We start from the raw sequence: 26,693 nt of genomic DNA, 5'->3' as shown, positions 1-26,693 counted from the left end.
AATTATTCTATAACTTACACACACACACACACACACACACACTGCCTCACTCAGATACACACACAACCTTCACCACTCTACCACTTACTAATTCACATTTACCCATCTACCCTTCTCTCTCTCTTACACACACACCTCCATATCTGAATTATTCTATAACTTACACACACACACACACACACACTGCCTCACTCACAGATACACACACATCCTACATCACTCTACCACTTACAAATTCACACTTAAGGTGGCCATAGATGCAAAGATCCGCTCATTTGGCAACATCGCCAAACGAGCGGATCTTTCCCCCCCATATGCCATTAACAAGCATGGCTATATCGGGGGTAATCTGAACGTTCGGCTGTATTACGATGTGCAATAGGCTCCGGCGGGATCGGGTCAAAATGAAACCTGTTCGATCAACCAAACAACCGATCTCCGCCAGACGAAAGATGTCGGGACTCTCCACACACAATCCGAAAATCGTACGAATCCTCGATTCGTACGATAGGATCTGTGCGTCTATGGCCAGCTTTACCCATCTACCTCCGCTCTCTCTCCTCTCTCTCTTACACACACACCTCCATATCTGAATTATTCTATAACTTACACACACACTCTGCCTCACTCAGATACACACACAACCTACCACTTATAAATTCACACAGTCACCTACCTCACTCTTGCTCTTACACATAAACACTCACACATAAAACATACACAATCACTGACCCTCACACACACACACACTTACACATTCTCTTGCACACAAACACCAAGGGGGTTATTTATCAAAATCCTACATTTTTCAGATTTTTTCAATAAAAAAAAAAGTTCTTCCAAATAAGAATCCATGAGAATCCATGATTTGCTCTTATTTATCATCACAAAAAACTCCAAACATTTTTTGGATTGTCGCACGAAAACGGTGACTTTTTCAGATTGTCATGCGAAAAATCCAAATGTTTTGGATTTGACGCCCAGAAAAGTCAAATTTTTTCCTGAAATCGGCGGAAAATCCCACAATGTTCGGATTATCGTATGAAACCCAGCTCAGACAATAATATCTTCAAATTGCAAATAGAAGTCTGCCATTGACTTCTACAGGACCTGGACAGGTTGTAAATTGAGTATTTTTGGATTCTGACTTGCAGCCTTGGGGTATAACGAATCTCAAAAAAGTTTAGTTTTTTTTTCCAATAAAAATTCAGATTTTATAGTACAAAAACATTTTTTTTGAGTTTTTAGCATTCAGACTTAATAAATAACCCCGCAGCCTTTGCGCAACACTTTCTCCCACATACATATTTTCCTATATGCCTCACGATATCTGGCCAGACCAAATGGACACATGCGATACAAGTAGCCACAGGCCCCGATTTGTGGAAAGACCACCAAGGCCCGGGCCTAGGGCCGCAGAATTTTAGAGGCCAGCATACTGCCCAACCACACCCACATTGATTCAGAAACACTGGGGATCCGCAGAGATACAAGCTTTTTTTTAATATTTCCCGTGTACCAATCCCCATTGCTCCTGCCTAATTCATGAATTAACCAATATCTATAGAACATGAATATAGGTCAAGATGGCTGGGCCACTATACATGAACCATATATGGGGTCAGTGACCCCCATTTGAAAACTCGAGCAAGTCAGAAGAAAAAGGCAAATAACTATAAAATGTTGAAGACCAATTTAACTTTTAGGGGTATATTTATCAAGGGTCGAATTTCGAATTGAAAAAACTTTGACACTCGAATTCAAAAAGACCAACGGAAATGAAGTCGAAGTTTTTTTTGGGTCGAATCGGTCTATTTTCGATCAAATAGGTCTGTATTCAGCCGAATTAGAATCGTTCGAATCAAAGGAATAGCGCATTCGATCGAATTCGATTCAAAGTTTCTCCCCCAAAAAACTTTGATTTTTCAAAGTCCATCAATTGACTCCAAGCAGGTTCTAGGAGGTCCCCCATAGGCTAAAACAGCAATTCGGCAGGTTTTAGATGGCGAATGGTCGAAGTTGAACTTAAAGAGACAGTACATGATAAATTTCGATATTCTAATTTTTAAAAAAATTTCAAATTCAAATAGAATTTGGACAATTCCCTAGTCGAAGTACACAAAAAATAGCTTGAAATAAAAAAATTTTTTCATTCCAAAATTCCCTGCAACCTTTGATAAATCTGCCCCTTAGTATGTTATAGAATGGGAATTTCTAAGCAACTTTTCAATTGGTCTTCATCTTTTTTTATAGTTATTTGCCTTTTTCTTCTGACTCTCTTCAGTTTTCAAATGGGGGTCCCTGACCCCATATAAGAAAAAAAAACCCAAACGCACTTTAATGTTACAAAGTTATTGTTATTGCTACTTTTTATTACTCATATTTCTATTCAGGCCTCTCTTATTCGGATTCTAGTCTCTTATTAAAATCAGTGCATGGTTGCTAGGGTCATTTGGACTCTAGTAACCAGATTGCTGGAATTACAAACTGGAGAGCTGCTGAATAAAAAGCTAAATAACTAAAAAAAACACAAATAAAAAATGAGAACCAAATGCAAATTGTCTCAGAATATCACTCTCTGCATCATACTAAAAGTTAACTCAAAGGTGAACGACCCCTTAAAATACTAAAATCATCCCATGCAACGTGCATTATCATACCATTTTCTGTATGCCCCCCTTCTATACCACACAATATCCCTGTAAAAAACTGTTTTTTTTTTTAAATAGAAAGAAGCACTCATTCAAATAGGTTGCTATGATACAAATGCATTTAGAATATCAATGTTAAATCTATATTTACACATAGCTAATGATGTGCTTCTTTCTGAATGCAAATGATTACCAGAAACAGTCTATATACACATTTACAGTGACGTATAAGCAGCAAGCAGGATGAGTCAGGATAGGAAAGAGTTAACCTAATAACCATAGAGTAGATTTTTGGGGTACTCTGGGCACATTACTGCAGCAGAGTTCATTATGCCTGCTCAGTGCACAGGCCATTTAAACAATTGGAGGCACATTTATCAAGGGTCGAATTTTGAATTCATGTTTTTTTTTTTTTAAACTCCCCTAAACTCCCATGAATTCGAAATTCGACCAATTGAAATTTAATATTGAAATCTAATTCTTTAAAGTTGGACGAATTGAAACAACTCGAATCCAATTTGAATCAAATTCAATAAAACTCAATTCTCCGGAAAAAAAAAAAACTTGAATGTCAGGAAGGCTGCAAAATTGATCCCTGGAATTCTCCCATTGACTTAAACAGCAATTCAGGCAGGTTTTAAGGGGCGAATAGTCGAATTTGAATTCTTAAAGGGCAAGAGTAGGATAAATCTTGAAAATCAAATTTGAATTTTTTTTTTTTTAAAAAAAACCCAAATCAAATATAGATAACTCTCTAGTCGAATCTGACAGTTTTAACCATAAAAAAATTCAAATATTCAATTAGAAATCTGCACAATAGGGATGTAGCGAACGTCGGAAAAAATGTTCGCGAACATGTTCGCGAACGTCCGGACAAAAATGCGAACGGTTCGCGAACGTCGCGAACCCCATAGACTTCAATGGAAAGGCGAATTTTAAAAGCTAGAAAAGACATTTCTGGCCAGAAAAATGATTTTAAAGTTGTTTAAAGGGTGCAACGACCTGGACAGTGGCATGCCAGAGGGGGATCAAGGGCAAAAATGTATCTGAAAAATCCATTGTTGACACAGCGCTGCGTTTTGTGCTGTAAAGGGCAGAAATCACACTACGTCACTCAGGTGGTGTTTCTGGACACGGAATGTGAAAAAGCTCACACAGCTAGGTGGTACTTGGTTAAAGACTGGGCAAACAATGCCTGCAAGGTCAACGTATACAGTAGTGGATACGGAATATATTATTGCTGCTTGAAAAACGTCACTCAGGTGGTGTTTACGGACACGGAATTATTATTGTTATTATTTAGACAGAATGTGAACAAGCTCACACAGCTAGGTGGCATTACTAGCCAGCAAAGCTACCTAACCTAAAATGTCCCTCAAATCCCTGCAGACTTCTGTCCCTACAATACAGAGCAGTATCAAGTAGATTACTAGCCAGCAAAGTTACTATCAACTGTCCCTCAAATCACTAACAGCTCTCTCCCTACACTAGCTCTTCCAAGCACACACAGGCAGAATGAAAAAACGCTGCAGGGCTTCAGTTTATATATGGAAGGGGAGTGGTCCAGGGGGTGTGGGGGTGGTCCAGGAGGGAGAGCTTCCTGATTGGCTGCCATGTATCTGCTGGTCTGGGGGAGAAATGGCAAAAAAAAGCGCCAGCTAAGGCGAACCCAAATTGGCGAACGTTGCGCAACGTTCGCGAACATTCGGCGGACGCGAACGGTCGATGTTCGCGCGAATTAGTTCGCGGGCGAACAGTCCGCGACATCCCTACTGCACAATACTTATGGTTTCTGTATAGACCAGTTCTTATTTTTTCTAATTAAATCTACTGAAATACTCTTAATCAGAAGCCTTTAATGTCTTTACCATGAACAGAAAAACAGAGCTTGTACATGCCACAGACTGCAATAAAAAGTCACTATTGCAACTGCTATTTCTACTTGCTAATGTATGATCTAACCCTGCTAGATCTCCTGCCAGAGATAATACCTCACAATTGTAAGTGCTATACAAGTGGTCATTTTTAGTACTTTTTCGGGAATCTAGGCCAAACATAATGGTGCATAGCTTGTCTGTGGCAGAAATGCTGTATATTGCTTTAAATGCATTCAGACTGTAGCCACTTACCTTTATATCTATATAGACTGTACCTCCCGATGCTCAGATGATTTTATAAACGTCTTTGGCTGCATGGCCTACCATGGGGGAGAATTCACAAAAAAACTAAACTGAAATTGGAGTAAAAAATATTATTGAAGTTAAAAGGACGCCAGATTCACAAAAGTCTTAAAGGGGCTGTTCACCTTCCAAACACTTTTTTCATTTCAATTGTTTTCAGATTGTTCCCCAGAAATAAAGACTTACTTTCTTTTATATTTTACTGTTTTTCCAAAATCTAAGTTTAAAGTGTAATGTCCCTGTCTCTGGTGTTTGAGTTTGGCAGCTCAGTAATTCAGGTGCAAAATCTACAATTTTTACAACAGTTACAATTTTGCAACAATTAGTTGATACATTTCTCAGAAGCAAAGGTTGAATATTATCAATTGAACAATTGTATCAAGTCTAACAGCTGCCTTTATTGGAACTCAAAGATTCTGCTCAGCAGGGACAAAGATAACAAATGCATCAACTAAATGTATCAATTTAGAACAGTTTACAGGGTCGGCGACCCCCCCGCCAAGAGCTGATTTAGAAGGTGAAAAATTAAACATTACACTTCATTATTCGAAAAACTGTCAGACATAGAAAATCTAAAGTAATTAGAAAAAGTCTAAATTTCTCGTGAATTGTCTGAAACCAACTGAACTGAAAAAAGTGTTGGATCCATTTCATAATCTCAATCATAATCCATTTCATAACTTTCAGTTTGTACACTGTGGAGTTAAATCGCTTTTCGGAAAGCAACTTTAGTGAATTTGGATTAAACTTTATGATTTAATGACTAAAATGTTTTGTAGTAGGTTGGCTTAAAAAACAAAACAGGTGTTAAGAAATTTGTGAGTTTTTGTTTAATGATTTTGTGAAGTAAATGAACATTTTACTCCAATTTAATGCCAAATATGTTTTAATGCCACTTTTGTAAACTCCCCCTCCCCACTTAGCAATACATGTACAGGTATGATATCTGTTGTCCAGAAACCCGTTATTCAGAAATATCTGAATTACATAAAGGCAGTCTCTGTTAGACTCCATTATAATCAAATAATTTTTCAAAAATGATATTTTTCTCTGTAATAATAAAACAGTACCCTGTAATTAATCCTTACTGGAAACAAAACTAGCTTATTTAGTTCATTTAAACATGATTTTCTAGTAGACTTAAGGTATGAAGATGCAAATTACATTAAGATCCGTTATCCGGAAAACCACAAGTCCTCAGCATTCTGGACAACAGGCCCCATATCTGTATTCTTGCTTCAGTTTTACACAAATCTCCCTATGTGGTGTGAATATATACAAGCTTAATCAGCCTATTGGGTTTATTTAATGTTTATATGATTTTCAAGTAGATTTAAGGTATGAAGATCCAAATTATGAAAAGATCCATTATCTGGAAAACCCAAAGTCCTGAGCATTCTGGATAACAGGTCTCATACCCGTACATACATTTCCTCTATCTATCATCCATTTGTTATCTTTCAATATCCAGATACTTTATCTGTGCTACTGCGAATATCACACTGAAAACCTAAAGTGATACTGACACTAAAAGTTTTATTTTCAAAATATGAACCTACATCAAAAGTTACCTATAGGTTATGTTGATCGTTTTTCGCTGATAGTTCTGCTTTTGTAAGTAATTGCTACTTGAAATTTCTAAACCTGTCTGTTTTGCCAACCTGACTGTCAGCTCCTACTGTGAGCAGGTCTGCAGAAACTAGAATGATTCTGTTGATAAGTGGAAAAATGTGAATTTTTTGTTTGGAACTATAAACTTAGCACTGGTGGCTGCAGGGTTGCCAGGTCTAATTGTCATAACCGGCCAAAGTCAGCTACAAAACCAGCCCAAAACTAGCCAAGAGTCAATTCAAAAGTAGCCTAAAAATAGCACAATATGTGCAGTGAAAATAAAGTCTAATAAATAAATGAATATATATGAAAATACACATTTTTAAAATTTTCCCTGTTTTGCAAATTTTTCCATGACGCAAAATGGGACAAATTTCCCAGTAACCAGGGGCATAACTACAGAGAGGGGCCCAGGAGCCCCATAAGGCCCTAATACACATACAATTTCAATAAACATTGGTAAAACCGGTCAACCTCTAGACATTTTGGTGGCCAGAAGATTTTTGCCAATTATCTGAAATTGAGGAAAGTCACTGGAAAATGCAAAAAAGATTGAGAAGGACGGGGGACTGGGGTACACGTCAGTCCCATTGCATGCTGGGTATTGTAGTCATACATTCAACTTGGCAGTTGGCAAAAACTACACTACCCAACATGCATTGGGAGAGACACAGGCTTAGCACATTACGGCAAGAATAAAAACAAAAAAACTTTGGCTGGTTTCCAAAGTACAAACCAGCCAAAGGCCCAAAAAGTAGCCCAAGTATTAAACCTTGGCTACTTTGTAACCGCCTAGGCTTTAAATCAGTAGCCCAATTTGGCTGGAAAACACCCAACCTGGCAACCCTGGGTGGCTGACTAGTGTGCGTGTGATTTATTATACAGTATTTTATATTTATAAGTAAACCGGCAAGATTTGGGGGAACTGGGTTTGACACAAGTCATTCCAGGTTAGACAAGGACGGTGAAGGGGTTGTAAAGCCAAAAAAAACAATTATCTAATAGACACATCCCACGTTTTCTGCACGTGAGTGAATGCATTCAGGGTTAGTTCACACGAGGAGATTCGGGGAGATTTTGTTGCCTGGCGACTAATTGTCTCGTCTTCTGAGCGACAATCTCCCTGAACTGCCTCAGAATGTTTTCCCATAGGCTATAATGAAAAGTCGCCTGTGCTAAAGCACACACGGCGATGCGGTTTCCATAGTCGCCCGAAGTTGTGCAGTTCGGGAAGATTGTCCCTCCCCAAATCTCCTTGTATGAACTAACCCTTATAGAGAGTCGATGCGTTTTCCATAGTCGCCCGAAGTTGTGCAACTTTGGGCGACTATGGAAAACCCATCGGCGCGTGTGCTTTAGCGCAGGCGACTTTTCATTATAGCTTATGGGAAAACAGGCTGAGGCAGTCAATCAGAAGACGAGACAATTAGTCGCCAGGCGACAAAATCTCCCCGAATCTCCTCGTGTGAACTGATCAATTTTACACAATAACTCGGACCTTCCCTATAAATGACTCTTTCGAGAGTCAGAACCACCAGCGCTCAGAGCAGTAAGAGACAGATGCTAAGACATGTAATTAGAATGGAATTAAGTTTTCATTCATTAGGGAATAACAAGGTAACGATCATACAGGCCACACCCACCAAATAGCTGAGCTTATTCCCTACTCAGACGCTGAGCCAGGGTTGCCTGATCTAATGTTCAAAACCAGCCCACAACTAGCCAAGTGGTACTTCAAAAGTAGCCAAAAATTAGCACAACATGTGCAGTGAAAAAAAAAGTCTTAAAAATAAATATATGTGAAAATATGCCTTTTTACAATTTTAGCTCTCGCAAATTTTTCCGTGAAGCAAAATGTGGGACAGCGTAAATTCTACACATCAGTCCCATTGCATGCTGGGTATTGTAGTCTTACATTAAACTTGTCAAAATGTTAAATAAAAAAAACATTACCCAACATGCATCGGGAGACACAGGCTTGGCACATTAGTGCACAAAAAAAACTTTGGCTGGTTTTCAGGTACAAACCAGCAAAAGGCCTAAAAAGTAGCCCAAATCCGTATTTAGGCTCGTTTGTACTTTCAAAATCCGCCCGGGCTTTAAATTAGTAGCCCAATGTGGCTGAAAACCGGCAACTCTGAGCTACTGAAACAACGCAATCATTTTCAACACATTAGCGATGAACCACTGGAAGCTGTGAGGGAATCTGCGGCTCCTACTACGTTACATAGTTAACCCGCCTCTTCCGGCGGCCGCTTTCTTGGTTAGTCCAATGAGAGAAGAGATGATAATTTGAAATCAACCAATCGCAAACTCCTTTGTTGAGAGGTTCCGGCAGAACGCGTTTCCGTGAGGGGAGTTTGTAGTGGAGGATAAAAGCAACACAAGCCGGTAGCGGAGAGAAGGTGAGAGGAGGGGGTTAGTCTGTGTGGAAAGGTGTCGGATAACGGGTGTCATGGTGTTCTAAGGAGTTGGTGGCGTTTTATGTAACCCTGATCTCCTTGTTCCCTGCATGTTATCGATTTGTTCCTTCAGGTTCCTGTACCAATAATCACTGCCCTCAGCCATGTTGCCTGATACCAGAATGTGTTTTGTATAAGACTAGTGACTTCAGGAGCGGCTGTTCACTGCTGTTCAGGGACTGGTGCCTGTGTAACATATTAGGGGTAGTAGAACACTATGAAGCCGCAGTCTGTATGGATAATAATCCTCCCCTGATTCCTTGGCTCTTCACTTGCTCACAGCTACAGTGAGTGCCCAGAATGCTTTGCTACTTTATTTAGTGGGAGGGTGCTGGGATTTGTAGTCAGGAGCAGGGATGTTGCTGGGAGTTGTTGTTAGTAACCGGGATGTTGCTGGGAGTTGTAGTCAGGAGCAGGGGTGATGCTGGGAGTTGTAGTCCGGAGCAGGGGTGATGCTGGGAGTTGTAGTCCGGAGCAGGGGTGATGCTGGGAGTTGTAGTCCGGAGCAGGGGTGATGCTGGGAGTTGTAGTCCGGAGCAGGGGTGATGCTGGGAGTTGTAGTCCGGAGCAGGGGTGATGCTGGGAGTTGTAGTCCGGAGCAGGGGTGATGCTGGGAGTTGTAGTCCGGAGCAGGGGTGATGCTGGGAGTTGTAGTCCGGAGCAGGGGTGATGCTGGGAGTTGTAGTCCGGAGCAGGGGTGATGCTGGGAGTTGTAGTCCGGAGCAGGGGTGATGCTGGGAGTTGTAGTCCGGAGCAGGGGTGATGCTGGGAGTTGTAGTCCGGAGCAGGGGTGATGCTGGGAGTTGTGGGCAGGGGTGTTGCTGGGAGTTGTGGGCAGGAGCAGGGGTGTTGCTGGGAGTTGTGGGCAGGAGCAGGGGTGATGCTGGGAGTTGTGGGCAGGAGCAGGGGTGATGCTGGGAGTTGTGGGCAGGAGCAGGGGTGATGCTGGGAGTTGTGGGCAGGAGCAGGGGTGATGCTGGGAGTTGTGGGCAGGAGCAGGGGTGATGCTGGGAGTTGTGGGCAGGAGCAGGGGTGTTGCTGGGAGTTGTGGGCAGGAGTAGGGAGGTTGCAGTACATTCTGAGAAGCCATTCATTGTGCATCTACATGATCTACCAATTAGCCTTTGGCAGATTATATGGGGTTCATAGTTGCTAAGGGCTATTCCACACGGGGAGATAGCGACGCGTTTGCGGTCGCGGCGACAAAGCGCCGCGACCGGCGCAGGCGACAGTTTTGTATGGGCGCCTATGTAAAAACATTTTTTTCAGGCGACTGTTGAAAAGCGCATCGCCTCGTGTGGTTAGCACAGGCGTTTTTACATAGGCGCCCATACAAAACTGTCGCCTGCGCCGGTCGCGGCGCTTTGTCGCCGCGACCGCAAACGCGTCGCTATCTCCCCGTGTGGAATAGCCCTTAGAGTCAATAATAAGATATAGCGAGTGAATGCTAATTCATAATCTAGTTACTAAGGGTTGTCACCTTTTCTGGAAAAAAATACCGGCTTTCCTAAATATTTATCTTTTTCCCTATTAATAACATTCGAATCAACCGCCATTTTTACCGGCCAGGTGGCAGCCCTAGTTACTAGTGAATCCTGCTTTTACTTGCATTAAATTGCTGTCACCATGATCACATGTAAGACAGGTGCAGAACACTATCCCCCTTTATTAAAAAAAAAAGTCACACACGTACGTATGGGACCTGTTATCCAGAATGCTTGGGACCTGGATTTTTCCGGATAACAGATCTTTTAGTAATTTGTATCTTCGTACCTTAAAGGGGTGGTTCACCTTCAAACAACTAGTTTTTCATTACAGGCAGCTGTTAGAATTGATACAATAGTTGATACAATAGCTGCTAATACTCCAGAGAAATGTATCAATTCAATGTTGCAAAATTGTATAGAGTCTGCCTGAATTACTGAGCAAGTATATATATTATATAATTTCTAGAGATGCTGCAAGGATCCAGTTTTCATGTCGGAGTTGCCACCTCACTCCAGTCATCTGTTCAGGTGCGCTCTGCATGACTGTTCAGAAGTCTGTGGAGTCCGCAGCATGTATATGTGTCTGGCATTAAATGACCATTATTCTTTCAAAGCTGGTGCAAATCTATTAGGCACCACCCAGTGAGTAGAATTGCTTAACTTTGGACCATGAGCAGGTGCTCCATGCACCTTTTGTGCAAGTTACTATGCCGCCATCTGATGAATTTTCCTTTGGTTCAGCAGACTATGCATGTTCACTACCTTGCATCAGTTTTGGTGGACTGGGACCAGCACAGTATGCTAAAATGTTTGACACGGCTACACATGCACTGTTACGTGGGAGATAATCAGACAGGTTCTTACATAGCAGGTAAGGGAAACACCAACCTGGGGTCCAAGGTTAGCAGCTAGATTCACTGGGAGGAGCTTACAAATTGACACTGTCAATTAATGACTTTGCTTGTCCTTTAGACGGATAAGGTGGTGACCAAACTCAACAATTCCCAGGTGCCCCCAGTGATGTGACTTGTGCTCTGATGAACTTCATTCACTCTTTACTGCTGCACTGATATCTAAGCTAAAAAAAGGAGAAAAGGCACAGGATACAGATTACAGATAAGCTCTGTAGTACCAATGGGAATTAACAAAAAAAAATGTATTTCTCTACTGTGTATCCACATGGCTGTCCCCATGGCTAAACAACAGCTTGTTTCTATAAGCTATAATAGTACTTATCTGTTATCTACTGTGTATCCTGTGCTTGAATGGCTACACAGCAGCTTGTTTATATAAACTATAGTAGTACTTATCTGTTATCTACTGTGTATCCTGTGCTTGAATGGCTGCCCCCATGGCTACACAGCAGCTTGTTTATATAAACTATAGTAGTACTTATCTGTTATCTACTGTGTATCCTGTGCTTGAATGGCTGCCCCCATGGCTACACAGCAGCTTGTTTATATAAACTGTAGTTGTGATTCTGAAGCAAACACACCAGTTTTACCAGTGCAGGGCAACAGTACATTATATTGTCTTTCCTTTAATACGCTTTCATTTTTTGGTGTTATGTTCCCTTAAGTGCACTTCCCATAATGGCTCCATTCCCTAGAATGCAATATGGAGTATGATTGATTACAGCATGCAATGATTTAAAGGGATCACTTAAATTTGTGAAACCCCTTAAATGCAAGATTGGAAATGAAAGGTTTATTTGTACAGTGCACTGGTATGATAGGGTAAAAGGGAACCTCTCCTTTTGGGTAATGTTTATATATCTGCCTATTTCTAGCAACTTTTTTTATTGATCTACATATGTTTTTAGTGTTTTTTTTTTTTTTTAAATTTGCCTTCCTCTTCTGCTTCTTTCAAATGGGAGTCACTGGGGTTCATTTATAAACACTGGCCCCTGGCCAGTAACCCATAACAACCAATCAGTGATTAGTTTTTTTCAGCCAGCATCAGGTTGAACACTGAAAGTAATCTGATTGGTTGCCAAGGGTTACTGCCCAGGTGCAAATTTGCCCAGTGTTTATAAATAACCCCCACTGTCTCTAGCACTTAAAAAAAACAAAAAACTTTTGCTCTCTTGGTTTCCACTGATTGATTACCAGGCAGTAACCAATCAGTGACTTGAGGGAGTGGCACATGGGGATTCATGCTTTTGAATCTGAGCTGAATGCTGAGGATCAATTACAAACTCACTGAACAGTTATGTCCCATGTGACCCCCCCCCCCTTATAGTCACTGACTAACTCAGAGTTAGAGAGCTGAAAAGCAGGAAGTAGTGTTCTGTTATGTTACACATCCAGTCACTCCAGCCTTTATACATTACATTTTTGTCTAACTATATTAGAAACATTTTTTATTTTGCACAGCCTATCTATTTACCCAGTTTTTATTTTTATAATGTTCCTTTAATATTTAGATGCCATTTTGTTCAGAGAGTTGAGCATAGTTAGAACTTTGTCTGTTTCCTTTTTTATTATTGTGTATATGTTTCTTCATTTGTGTATTGCCATCCATGTACACAGCCCTTCACTCTTGCTTAGTGTCCGGTTAAGTGTGTGGATGCAGTGAGAGGAAAGTCAGAAGGAAGAGACATATAATAAAAGCCTCACGATGAACACTCAAAGTGATGTAAGTTCTACTTCATTAGATTTACCTTCTTGTTCTCTGTGCAGTTAAACCTTTATGGCTCATAAATTCCATGCTTATATTTTGCTGTCAAACTTTATAATGTAATTGCATTATATCTAGAGAGTTTCTCTTCAATTACATTTATTACAATTCATACTTAAGCTTCACGTGTTATGTTTAGTGTGTGTATAACATTCTTTCCTTCTGAATAATAAGTCTATTTAATATCCAGGAGTCCCAAATTCCAGTGTATAGCTCCATCTGGTTATCCAACTGGTATTGTAGTTCTGTGTATTTTCTTTACTTTTACAAATCAAAAGTGTTTGTGTAGTTTAAGTTGGCTTAACCAATTTATTTAGACTTCTGATGAATGTTGCAATCAATTTAAAGGAGAACTAAAGCCTAAATAAAGTTGGCTAGAAATGTTGTACATTGTGTTTTGTGCTTCTGTGCCAACCCAAGGCAACCACAGCCCTTTAGCAGTAAAGATCTGTGTCTGCAAAGATGCCCCAGTAGCTCCCCATCTTCTTTGCTGCTGTCACTTACTCAGCTTAGGGACCCACTCACAATATACAGTACACATAGAATAGAAATGTCACAATATAAGGCTGATTAGTAATTAATACAGATAATTACTACCTGGCAGCACAGAAACCAGTGCAATTAGCATCAGAATGGAATAATCAGCAAACCTGTATCATCATCTTATATTACAGGGGAAGCTCATTTTCTGCTGGATAATTAGTGACGAGCCCTAAGTTTAGCTTCTCAACAGCCAATCAGAGCCCACTGAGCATGTGAGTGTCACAGACACTTTCCAAGATGGTGACCCCTTGTGACAAGTCGGCTGAATCGGAATACTGCTGAAAAAGGCAGAATCCTGGCTGGAACCAAATCCTGGATTCGGTGCATCCCTAGTAGAAATCAAGCAAGTTTAATATGTCCTATTTAAAGGTAGGGATGCACCGAATCCACTATTTTGGATTCGGCCGAACCCCCAAATCCTTCGCAAAAGATTTGGCCGAATACCAAACCGAATCCAAATCTGCATATGCAAATTAGGGGTGGGAAGGGGAAAAAAAGTTCCCTCCCGCCTTTAATTTGCATATGCAAATTAGAATTTGGATTCGGTTCGGCCGGGCAGAAGGATTAGGCTGACACCCAACTGCTGCAAGAAGACAGAATGAAGAGAAACAGATGCTGAGAGAGGAAACGTTTAACATAAACTTTATTATTTCAGAAATTATATAGAATATACATTTGGTTTTATTTAGAAAGTTTCTTATTTCAGTATGATGAAGCTTATATTACATTTTCGCGATCGTTCCCCTTAAAATATATGGGGGCATGGGACTGTCCATTTCAGTTCTGGAGGGCTTTCAGAGGATGGATTCTATGTCCTTTCCCTTTAATTTTAACTGAAGATTAAAGATATAAATACAGATATTCTTATAGATGGTGCATATATACCCTGTTACAGATTAGCGATATAGTAACCAGCTAACATCAGTATAATAACCCTTTGCTGTATAGTGCAATTAGAGGCAGATCCCTGGCAGAGCAGGGTTAATTGACATGGGTCTGTTTATGCAGGCTGGTTTTGTGGAGGCGAATCTGTGAAATTAAATTTGCTCGAAGCCACTGGCATATTTTTATTTAAACGTCTGTAGTATATAATTACTTTATTGATCCGAGAGGAAATGAGCTGCGTTAGTGGGCTTTTTTTATTTTATTAGCGGCTTCATAGAGGCCTGTGTTTAGGAAAGACATATGTCTTGTTTAAACCAATCTTCCTTTCTGGTAATTTAGGAGGTTAAAATACTTTAGTAATTAGTGACAGATCTTGTTACAGAGAAGACATTCCTTATTCATTTATTAATATAGTTGCCACTAGAACAGGCTTCATTAGGAAAAAGAACTCCCATTGATTAGTTGCATCTTTCCGAGAAGGCAATACAGAGAGCTTACAATTTGCATGTCTGTGAGATCAAGGTAGTGTAAGTCACATTTCCATGGCAGTCTTATTTCTAATGGTATGATGCAGAGCTTTTACCTCTGTTTCATGCAAATGTAGAAAAAACCTACTTAAAGTCAACTTTTTTTGTATGATGTAGAGAGTTATGTTCTGAGACAATTTGCAATTGGTTTTCATTCTTTACCATTTGTAGTTTTTGAGTTATTTAGCTTTTTTGTTCAGAAGCTTTCCAGTTTGCAATTACAGCAGTCTGGATGCTAGGGTCCACATTACCCTAGCAACCATGCATTGATTTGAAGAAGAGACTGGAATAGGAGAGAGACTGAATAAAAAGATGAGTAATAAAAAGTAGCAATAACTACATTTGTAGCCTTACAGAGCATTTGTTTTTTTTAGATGGGATCAATGACCCCCATTTGAAAGCTGGAGAGAATCAGCAGGCATATAATTAAAAAGACTATAACAAATAACAAAGACCAATTGAAAAGTTGCTTAGCACTGGCCATTCTATAATATACTAAAAGTTAACTTAAAGTGATACCATCATGGGAAAACATGTTTTTTTTTCCAAAATATATACATACATATATACATTAATATTTATATATTGTTTGTGTTACTGAACCTTAAAGGGATACTGTCATGGGAAAAAAATGTTTGAATCAGTCAGTAGTGCTGCTCCAGCAGAATTCTGCACTGAAATCCATTTTTCAAAAGAGCAAACAGATTTTTTTATATTCAATTTTGAAAGCTGACATGGGGCTAGACATATTGTAAGTTTCCCAGCTGCCCCAGTCATGTTACTTGTGCCTGCACTTTAGGGTGGAACTACTTTCTGGCAGGCTGTTATTTACTTAATGTAACTGAATGTGTCTCAGTGGGACTTGGCTTTTACTATTGAGTGCAGTTCTTAGATCTTCCATGGAGCTGTTTTCTTGTGTTAGGGAGCTGATATCTCGTTACCTTCCCATTGATCTGTTGTCAGGCTGCTGGGGGTCAAGGGAGGGGGTGATATCGCTCCAACTTGCAGTAAAAAGTGACTGAAGTTTATCAGAGCACAAGTCACATGACTGGGGGCAGCTGGGAAACTGACAGTATGTCTAGCCCCATGTCAGATTTCAAAATTAAATATAAAAAAATCAGTTTGCTATTTTGAGAAACGGATTTCAGTGCACTGTGTTTTGGAAAAAAAACAACCTTTTTCTCCATGACAGTATCCCTTTAATAGCTCCTTGGAGCACACTGAGCATGCGAGTGTCACCCACTTCTAACAAAATCCAAAATAGGAAACTCCAGTGAAAACCTGCATCATTGCTACTATAGTGACGCTGTATCTTTTAGGTTGGCCCAGTAAGTTCAGGATATAGTTGAATATAACAAAATCTGTTTGCTCTTTTGAGAAATGGATTTCAGTGCAGAATTCTGCTGGAGCAGCACTATTAACTGATGTGTTTTGATAAAAAACATGTTTTCCCATGACAGTATCTCTTTGAAGGTGAACCACCCCTTTAATGGTAGCACATTGCTGTTATGCCATTTTTCCTGCTCCTTTAGCAGACTTTAAAGTCTATTGTAGAAGACGCTTGATTCAATTTAATATCTCATTTTGCTGGCAACACAAATAACAGCTCTACTGCTGTGTATGAAGATAATCTGCCTTTGCAATAATAATAATGTAAAATGTAAAATAGTGAGCTGCTAGTTTATTGGACCCTATATTGGTTGGAAACAACAGCCTCCTCGAAAATATTTTGTTAGCCTGTATGGGGTCCAACTATTAGTCTCAAAGACCAACAACTATATCAGCCCAGTTCAGTGCATCACCTGGGTGGGCAAAGTTGTGCTTCATTTTGATCCTCACCGCATACTGATTGTTAGAAATTCAAACCAGTAACATTTCCGTAGATAATTTTAGTTGCCCTTTACACACAGTTTTGGTTGTTTTTAGTGCTTTTGTCTGAATGCTTGAGAGCTTGTGTCTTAACTGTCAGTCTTTCTAATTTGATTCCCTTTCTGTTGTTCATTTCTTTAGATGACCGGGTCGAACGAGTTTAAGCTAAACCAAGCACCCGAAGATGGGATTTCCGCAGTCAAGTTCAGTCCAAACACTTCCCAGTTTTTGCTGGTCTCTTCTTGGGACTCATCTGTGCGTCTGTATGATGTACCTGCAAACACAATGAGACTTAAATACCAGCATGCGGGGCCAGTCCTGGACTGTGCTTTTTATGTAAGCATAGCATTTGTACATTCTTGTACATCTTTGTTTAAATATATTCATGTATTTCATGTCCCATTATAGTTAATGTATAACTTAATGATCCCTTGAATTTCATGTAGCATTTAAACAATCTCTTTTCAGGATCCAACCCATGCCTGGAGTGGAGGATTAGACCACCAATTAAAAATGCATGATTTAAATATGGATGGAGGTATGTTTACCATTTTTTTTTTTCTGATGAGGTTTATCTTCTGTATGGCACAGTATTGGAAGTAAGGGGGTATACTGTGCCCTCACCACCCTTAGTGCTTGCTGGTACTGAAGGCACTGTTTTACAGTATTTTAAGTGATATCACAGGTTATTATCCACACTGCTACTATAGGCACCGTCTCTCCCTACTATAGCTGCTATCCCACAGTCACACTCCCTTCCCAGAGACTATTATCCACTGTTACTATAGGCACCATCGCTCTATACTATACCTGCTATCCCACAGTCCCTTCCTAGGGACTGTTATCCCACTGCTACTATAGGTACTATCTCTCCCTACTATACCTGCTATCCCACAGCCCCATCCCATATACTATTATCCACTGTTACTATAGGCACCATCTCTCCCTACTATACCTGCTATCCCACAGTCACACTCCCTTCCCAGAGACTATTATCCACTGTTACTATAGGCACCATCTCTCCCTACTATACCTGCTATCCCACAGTCACACTCCCTTCCCAGAGACTATTATCCACTGTTACTATAGACACCATCTCTCCCTACTATACCTGCTATCCCACAGTCACACTACCTTCCCAGAGACTATTATCCCACTGTTACTATAGGCACCATCTCTCCCTACTATACCTGCTATCCCACAGTCACACTCCCTTCCCAGAGACTATTATCCACTGTTACTATAGGCACCATCTCTCCCTACTATACATGCTAACCCACAATCATGGTCCCTCCCAGAGACTTATTGCCACTGCTACTTTAGGCACCATCTCTCCCTACTATACCTGCTATCCCACAGTCACACATCCTTCCCAGAGACTATTATCCACTGTTACTATAGGTACCATCTCTCCCTACTATACCTGCTATCCCACAGTCACACTCCCTTCCCAGAGACTATTATCCACTGTTACTATAGGCACCATCTCTCCCTACTATACATGCTAACCCACAATCATGGTCCCTCCCAGAGAATTATTGCCACTGCTACTATAGGCACCATCTCTCCCTACTATACCTGCTATCCCACAGTCACACTCCCTTCCCAGAGACTATTATCCACTGTTACTATAGGCACCATCTCTCCCTACTATACCTGCTATCCCACAGCCACACTCCCTTCCCAGAGACTGTTATCCCACTGTTACTATAGGCACCATCTCTCCCTACTATTACTGTTGTCCCACAGTCCCATGCTAGAAGCTATCATCCTAGTGCTGATGTGACCTGTTATCCAGAATGCTCGGAAACTTGTGATTTTTTTTAACCTGGGGATAATGGATCTTTTTGTAATTTGGATCTTCATACCAAAAGTCTACTAGAAAATCATATAACCGTTAAATAACCCCAATAGGATGGTTCTGCCTTCAGTAAGGACTAATTATATCATCGTTTGAATCATGTACAATGTACTGTTTTAATAATACAGAGAAAAAATTATTGAAACAATTTGGATATATGGAGTGTATGGGAGCTTTCCAGATAACGGATCAAATACCTGTATCTCATTGCTATTCCTTTACTATTTTCCACAGCTCTTGGTTTGGCTAGCAGTGCAGCAATGCTCTTTAGCTAGACATTCAGATTTTTCAGATTTTTTTTTTGATTTTTTTTCTCTATACCTATGGGTTATGATGGTTGCCATTTTATTTCTGTGCAGAGACTGTGGTTGGGAGTCATGAGGCTCCCATTCGATGTGTGGAATACTGCCCAGAGGTGAATGTAATTGTGACCGGGAGCTGGGATCAAACCGTGAAGCTATGGGACCCAAGGACTCCTTGCAATGCAGGGACCTTCTCTCAACCAGATAAGGTTTGTTACCTCTACTAGTTGCAATATGCATAAGTACAAATAAGCTTCAGCTTGTGGATTCTGACAGTCGTGTTCCTAATATTTGCTGCTGCGGCTTTAGTGATCACCTAAAACTCAATTGTTTTTTTCCATACCTCACATAAGATTGAAGTGCTTACATTTATTACATTCTTTTCTCCTTCATATTTTCTACGAAGTTATTGTTTCAAGATAAAGCAGGAAACCCATCTCCTTCCACTAAATCAACAGAACACTTCTGTGACTGTGCTTCGTCTTAAATATACCGGCCAGTTTGGAGCCATCATTTACAGGCCTTGCACTCTTTCTAAATGGCCATCATTTTTACCCCATCACGACTGAATCTACTTCTGGCGAGACCTTTGTGCGGAGCAAAATAATTGCATTGTTTCTTGGTTTGATTTATGGATGTATGTGGCCAGTAAAAGGCCATGATGAATAGCTGACAGAACAGCATATAATAGACAGCCACTGGGAAGCCGCCTACTGATTGGCTGACAGCTGGGCATGTCAATTTTTTTTTTTTTTTTTAATTTTTTTCTTTCCATACTCCTGATAAATGTGTCCACCCAGTCGGCTGCGTGACACGCTAGTTTGGGTGATTGATGAGACTGCTGGGTAGAAAGACTACTTCCAATCCAGGTGTGACACCAGTTTGTAAAGAAGATTTAGGTTTTTCGGGGCAAGATTGTTTCATTAGGATTTCTCCTTCATGTGTGTTGTAGTTGCTGTATGTCTTGGTAATGGTGGCAGACGCTGTACCTGTGGCAGTTTTGTAAAGCGGCTAGCATCACTTTATTCATTTACATTTTTAGGTGGTGTACATATGTCCTATATAATTTTTTTATATTAGTATAAGAGGGCTAGAATATTATATTAATTGGCTGGAATGTTTTTCATAAGCAAAAGACAATTCCTACCATAATAACCTAAAGGTCATTATAGCCTGACATTTCTAGCGTATTTACATGGATGGTCCTGCATACAGGCCATTGCCTCTGAAATGTGTGTGGCTGATAAATTTGGACAGTGAATTTCGTTCTTTAGCACATAACCTGCAGGACCTGTTCACATCTTTGGTTCTGGGGATAGACCTGTGTCCTAGAAACTGTAGGAAAGGGGGACAACATATTTCATCCCTTATGGGGATTTTTTTATTCTTACGAGGATCCTAAAGAGGCAGGGCCACCTTAAAGGAGAACTAAAGTTCAAGTAATGAAGTAGACTAGAAATGTTTTACATTGTTTTGTGCATCTGTACCAGCCCAAAGCAACCACAGCCCTTTAGCAGTTAAGATCTGTCTCCAAAGATGCCCCAGTAGCTCCCCATCTTCTTTTCTGCTGATTCACTGCACATGCTCTGTGCTGCTGTCACTTACTGAGTTTAGGGACTGAAGCAAAAGTTACTGAAAATATAATATACATGTCCTAATATAAGGGTTATTAACAAATCTGATTATTGGTACATGGCAGCTCAGAAACCAGCACAATTCCCATCAGAATTTAACAATTAGCCCTGGTCATTTTGCCTGGTCATGTGCTTTCAGAAAGACCCAGCACTTTAGGATGGAACTGCTTTCTGTCAGGCTGTTGTTTCTTCTACTCAATGTAACTGAATGTGTCGCAGTGGGAACTGGATTTTACTATTGAGTGTTGTTCTTAGATCTACCAGGCAGCTGTTAACTTGTTAGGGAGCTGCTATCTGGTTACCTTTCCATTGTTCTCTTGTTAGGCTGCTGAGGGAAAAAGGGAGGGGGGGTATCACACCAACTTGCTGACTGAAGTTATCAAGTTTATTATGCTCAATTTCCTTCTGTGTTTTTCTTTTTATAATACATAGCCTTTGTCTGGCTGTATCTGTCCAACAGGGATTTAATAGAACTTTGCTTTCTCACGTAGGTTTACACACTGTCTGTATCAGGGGACAGACTCATCGTGGGAACTGCTGGTCGAAGGGTACTGGTTTGGGATCTTCGAAATATGGGCTATGTGCAGCAAAGGCGAGAATCCAGTCTTAAGTACCAAACGCGATGCATCAGGGCATTCCCAAATAAACAGGTAATGATGTCTAGTCGCTGCATGTGTGCTTTCTGGGATTTGATTTATATACAGTAAGCTCAAGTCCTGGTTGTAAAGCCAGTAGAGGTGACTGCCGTTTTAAACACAGTGAGATCTGAGGGTCAGAGAACTACCACTCTCTCTTCACCAGCTTCTCATCAAACTCGAAGGCTTTCATGGTATGATTACTAAATTGCAAGCAATCCTCTTCATTCAAAATGTATACAGGTATTGTACCCGTTATCCAGAATGCTCAGGACCTGGGGTTTTCCTGATAACTAATCTTTCCATAATTTGGATCATAACTTAAAGGAGAGAGAAAGCTACCGAGGCAGTTTATTGCCGATTAGCCACAATAGTGCAAGCTATAATGCTATATTTATTCTGCAGAATTATTTACCATACCTGAGTAACAGCTCTAAAAGCTCTCTTTGTTTGTTTAGGATAGCAGCTGCCATATTCGCTTGGTGTGACATCACTTCCTGCCCGAGTTTATCTCTGCTTACTCATAGCTCTGGGCTCAGATTACAGCAGGGAGGGGGGAGGGAGAGAGAGGAGCAAACTGAGCATGCTCAAACCCTAACCCTGGAGGTTTAAGTTGAAAACAGGAAGTCTGATACAGAAGCCCATGAGTACACAATAGAAGGAAAGAAATGCAGTGTTTCTTTTGACAGAGGACTCAGACCAGCATTACTTTGAGGGTTTACTGGTATATTTATAGACCTTTCTGATAAAGCTTACTTAGTTTAAACCTTTCCTTCTCCTTTAAGTTAACTAGAAAATCATGTAAACATTAAATAAAACCAATAGGCTGGTTTTGCTTCCTATAATTAATTATATCTTCGTTTGGATCAAGGACAAGGTACTGTTTTATTATTACAGAGAAAAAGGAAATAATTTTAAAAAATTTGGATTGCTTGGATAAAATGGAGTCTATGGGAGGCATCTGTAATATGGAACTTTCCGGATAACTGATTCCATACCTGTACTTATGTTTAAATTGTATACAGAATTCTTTTCATGTGCCTTTAGGTTGAGAGACCGATAATAATACCTCATGAATCACATCATAAAGTGCAATGAAATGTGTGGGTCCATGGAGCTGACTGTAAAACTTTGCTACATAGCGGCTTTTAAAGGGGTTGTTGACCTTTGAGTTACCGTATATACTCGAGTATAAGCCGAGTTTTTCAAGCCCCCAAAATATGCTGAAAAACTCTACCTCGGCTTATACTCGGGTCAAGTGCAAAAATGGTCGCTGGTGTCTAAGAATAGTCGCCGGCGCCTAAGAATAGTCGCCGGCATCCAAGAATAGTCTCCAAGAATATTCGCCGGCGTCCAAGAATGGTCGCCGGCATCCAAAAACCAGATGCCGGCACCTCCAATGGGAGCAGAAACCCTCAATTTTTTGATTGAAACTTACCAGAAGCTGCTGCATTGCTCACCCTAGGCTTATACTCGAGTCAATAAGCTTTCCCAGTTTTTGGAGGTAAAATTAGGTACCTCGGCTTATACTCGGGACGGCTTATACTCGAGTGTACACGGTAACGTTAAGTATGATGTAGAAAGTGATAATCTGAGACAATTTGAAACTGTTTTTTACTTGTGGTTTTTGACTTATTTAGCTTTTTATTCATCCGTTCTCCAGTTTGCAGTGCCAGCAATCTGGTTGCTAGGATCCAAATTACCCTAGCAACCATGCATTGATATAAATAAGACCATAGAATATGAATAGGAGAGGGGCTGAATAGATAGACGAGTAATAAAAAGTAGCATTAACTATACTTTTGTAGCCTTACAGAACATTTATTTTTTAGATGGGGTCAGTGACCCCCATTTGAAAGATGGAAAGAGTCAGAAGAAGAAGGGAAATAATTAAAAACTATACAAAATAAATAATGAAGACCAATCTACATTGCTTATAAAATACTAAAAGTTAACCTAAAGGTGAACCACCCCTTTAATCTTCTCTTCTGTTTTGTCGTACGCAGGGGTATGTACTGAGCTCCATTGAAGGCAGAGTCGCTGTCGAATACCTGGATCCAAGTTTGGAAGTCCAGAAGAAGAAATATGCTTTCAAGTGTCATCGACTGAAAGAGAACAACATCGAGCAAATTTACCCAGTCAATGCCGTGTCTTTCCACGGTTTGCACAACACCTTTGCCACAGGTCAGTTTCTTCTGTCCCCGTACGAACAACAAACCTCCTCCTATTTATTTGCTTGTGTTCTCTACTAAAAAATAAAACTTTTAAGACATGGGCGTTTTTAATTCAGGTGAGTGTGGATTTGTGTGTTCCTCTGCACTACAAGCAAGTGTTAATTGACTGGTACAGACCCAGTGGAAAAAAAATAAATCAATTAAGTCTAGAAATACTGTTTGGTGGAACACACAAATATCTGTCACCTGGAAATGAATTAACGCGTGCTTCACCTTTAAGTTAACTGTGAGTATGTTATAGAATGGCTCATTGTAAGCAACTTTTCAATTGGCCTTCACTTTTGTTTTTAGGAATGCGCCAAAACCAGGATTCGTTTCGGGATTCGGCCGAATCCTTCTGCCCGGCTGAACTGAATCTGCATATGCAAATTAGTGGCGGGAGGGAAATCGCGTGGCTTTTTGTCACAAAACAAGGAAATAAAAATGGTTTCCCCTTCCCACCCCTAAATTGCATATGCAAATTAGGATTTGGTTCGGTATTCAGCCTAATCTTTCGTAAAGGATTCGGGGGTTCGGCCAAATCCAAAATAGTGGATCTGGTGCATCCCTAATTTTTTTTTTTTTTTTTTTTTTTTTATATATAGTTTTTTAATACAGGGAGTCCAAGTTACATAAACCCGACTTACGTACAACTCACAGTTACAGACGGGGGCTGTTACAGTAACATATTATGGTTTGCTTGGCCTTTATTAGTATTTAGCTTAAATAAACCACCTCCCCTCTTGTGTGCGTTTTTCTACTGCTGAGCACCGAAAGGTAAAAATAAATACTATAAGTTGCATTTAATAAGTAAATGTATATGTTTCAACTTACATACAAATTCATCTTAAGAACAGACCTTCAGTCCCTATCTTGTAGGTAACTCGAGGACTGCCTGTATTTGTTGCCTTCTTATGACTTTCCAGCTTTCAAATGGGGGTCACTGACCCTATCTAAAAAAAAACAGACTCTGTAAGGCTACAAATTAGTTAATATGCTACTTTTTGTAATATGTCTTTCTATTCAGGCTCTTCCTATTCATATTCCAGTCTTATTCAAATCAATGGATGGTTGTTAGGGTAATTTGGACCCTAGCAACCAGATTGCTGAAATAACAAACTGGAGAGCTGATGCATAAAAAAAGCCAAATAACTCAAACCACAAAAGTTAAAACCAATACCAAATTATCTCAGAATATGAATCTACTTCATACTAAAATATAATTTAAGGGCAGAGACACACGCTCAGATTCGGGGAGATAGTCGGCCAGCAACAAATCTCCTCTTCTTCGGGGCGACTAATCTCCCCGAACTGCCTCTCGCCGACTAGAATGTAAATCGCTGGCAGGATGGCAATCCGTGCGCTTCGTTTTCCGAAGTTGCCTCATGTGGAAACTTTGGACGACTTCGGAAAACAAATCGCTCTGAGTGCCACCCCTCCGGGCGACTAAATCTCCCCAAATCTGAGAGTGTGTCTCTGCCCTAAAGATGAACAACCACTATTTTCAGTTTTGTTGTTTTCAGATTGTTTACCTTAAACAAAGACTTTTTTTTTTTTTTTATGTAAGAGCCTTACCAAAAGTTATTCCTTATACTAACTAAGCACCACTTTCCAGTGTATGTACATGTATAGGGACCAGAAAAATAAAACTGCTTCTAGTTCATGTTTAACATCGTCTTAAACTTCAAAACAGGAGGCTCTGATGGTTTTGTCAACATCTGGGATCCCTTTAACAAAAAGCGCCTGTGCCAGTTCCATCGCTATCCCACAAGCATCGCTTCCCTGGCCTTCAGCAACGACGGCAGCACTCTGGCAATCGCCGCCTCCTACATGTATGAAATGGATGACATTGATCACCCCGAAGATGCAATCTACATACGGCAAGTGACAGACGCAGAGACAAAGCCCAAGTGAGGCAGCTGCTACTCCTCCCCCTCCCCCCAGCTCCGAGATTTTATTAATTTTCCCTTGGCTCATGAATAGTTTTATTGATGTCAAGGGGAGATAACTGTGGCTGACTGTAGGGCCGGGGGAGATTTTATCACATCTTTCCAAGCTTTCAATATCCGCCAGTTGATAGACGTCTGACAGATAAAATTATGCTCCGTTGTTTTATACTGGAGCACGTCGACCTCTTCTGCATTTTCATTATCTTCATTATTTCACCTGGAGGACTCCTTACTGTTGGCTTTGCCCTTTATAATGCAGTTGCAGAATTGACTGTCATTTGCCATCTCACCTGCTTATTTGGGCAATTATTACTCCAATCTCACTATTACATTTACATAATGCTGCTTCTGAAAACTGCAGGCGTATGGGTGCTATAAAGGCTTTTCACTAAATCCCCCATTGGAAATCTTTCCCGTAGGTTAAACAAATCTAAAAGTCAAACCATTTTACAGGTGGAATTTGAAAGATTTACAGATTCAGGGAGATCAGTCGCCCAGTGGCAAATCTCCTCTTTTTTGGGCGAGGCGACTTCGGAAAACAAGCACCATCCCGTAGCGATTTAAATTCTAGCCGGCGGGAGGCAGTTCGGGGCGATTAGTTGCCCCGAAGAAGAGGAGATTTGTCGCCGGGCAATCTCCCTGAATCTGACTGTGCCCTGACCCTTAAGGGGTGAAAGGTGAAACAACTTCATTCCTCTACTGCAAATTAGCACCCCAAAATCTGTCACCGGCTTTTGTTTTGCTTTGCAGGTTTCACTTGCTTTTAGAAGCTTTACGCTGCATTTTTCTCCATCTAAGTGGAGCAGAGTCACATCCCCATTCCTGTCCTGTAAAAAAAAATCAATGCTTAGAATTTATCCATTCAGCTATGTTCTGACACACTTAAAGAGACAGTCTGCACCCCTTTTCAGCACGCACACAATCAATTGGGCTTCTTCTGAATATATTTTCACAGATTTCTCTATGATTTTTGGCACTAAACAAGAAAAGGAAACCTGATTCATGTTAGCACTTCCTGGTCCTGCAGAGCACAGGAAAAGCTACTGCCGGTCCACTGAGATGCCCTCTGATTATGAGCTGCTTAAAGGATGCAGAGAAGGGGGAGGGGTTTTTCAAAGGTAAAGAGCTCTGCACAAACTGACCTGTTTATAAAAGGGGCGTAGGGAGTATGTTCAGTGGGAAAAAAACTTTCAAATTAGTGCTTA

At 40.4% G+C, this 26,693-nt stretch overlaps 1 protein-coding gene across 4 annotated transcripts; it reads left to right on the top strand.

The window, feature by feature from the left end:
- Nucleotides 1–8,692: 8,692 nt before the first annotated feature.
- bub3.S (BUB3 mitotic checkpoint protein S homeolog) lies at nucleotides 8,693–26,314 on the top strand. 4 transcript variants are annotated; one of them, XM_018227349.2, is made up of 9 exons: nucleotides 8,717–8,847; nucleotides 11,136–11,262; nucleotides 12,923–13,028; nucleotides 17,036–17,230; nucleotides 17,363–17,432; nucleotides 19,115–19,266; nucleotides 21,183–21,341; nucleotides 23,333–23,510; nucleotides 25,233–26,314. In XM_018227349.2, the coding sequence occupies exons 3-9, from the start codon at nucleotides 13,011–13,013 to the stop codon at nucleotides 25,451–25,453; spliced, it is 993 nt and encodes a 330-aa protein (XP_018082838.1). In that variant the 5' UTR covers nucleotides 8,717–8,847; nucleotides 11,136–11,262; nucleotides 12,923–13,010; the 3' UTR covers nucleotides 25,454–26,314. The 4 variants fall into 4 exon arrangements, with proteins under 4 accessions (XP_018082837.1, XP_018082841.1, XP_018082840.1 ...); XM_018227348.2 differs by lacking the exon at nucleotides 11,136–11,262 and having other exon boundaries at nucleotides 8,693–8,847; XM_018227351.2 differs by lacking the exon at nucleotides 11,136–11,262 and having other exon boundaries at nucleotides 8,705–8,847; nucleotides 12,941–13,028.
- Nucleotides 26,315–26,693: the final 379 nt, after the last annotated feature.

The sequence above is a fragment of the Xenopus laevis genome, chromosome 7S (assembly GCF_017654675.1).
Source record: "Xenopus laevis strain J_2021 chromosome 7S, Xenopus_laevis_v10.1, whole genome shotgun sequence".
Taxonomy (NCBI): Eukaryota; Metazoa; Chordata; class Amphibia; order Anura; family Pipidae; genus Xenopus; species Xenopus laevis.
This window is presented reverse-complemented; position numbering and strand designations above follow the sequence as displayed.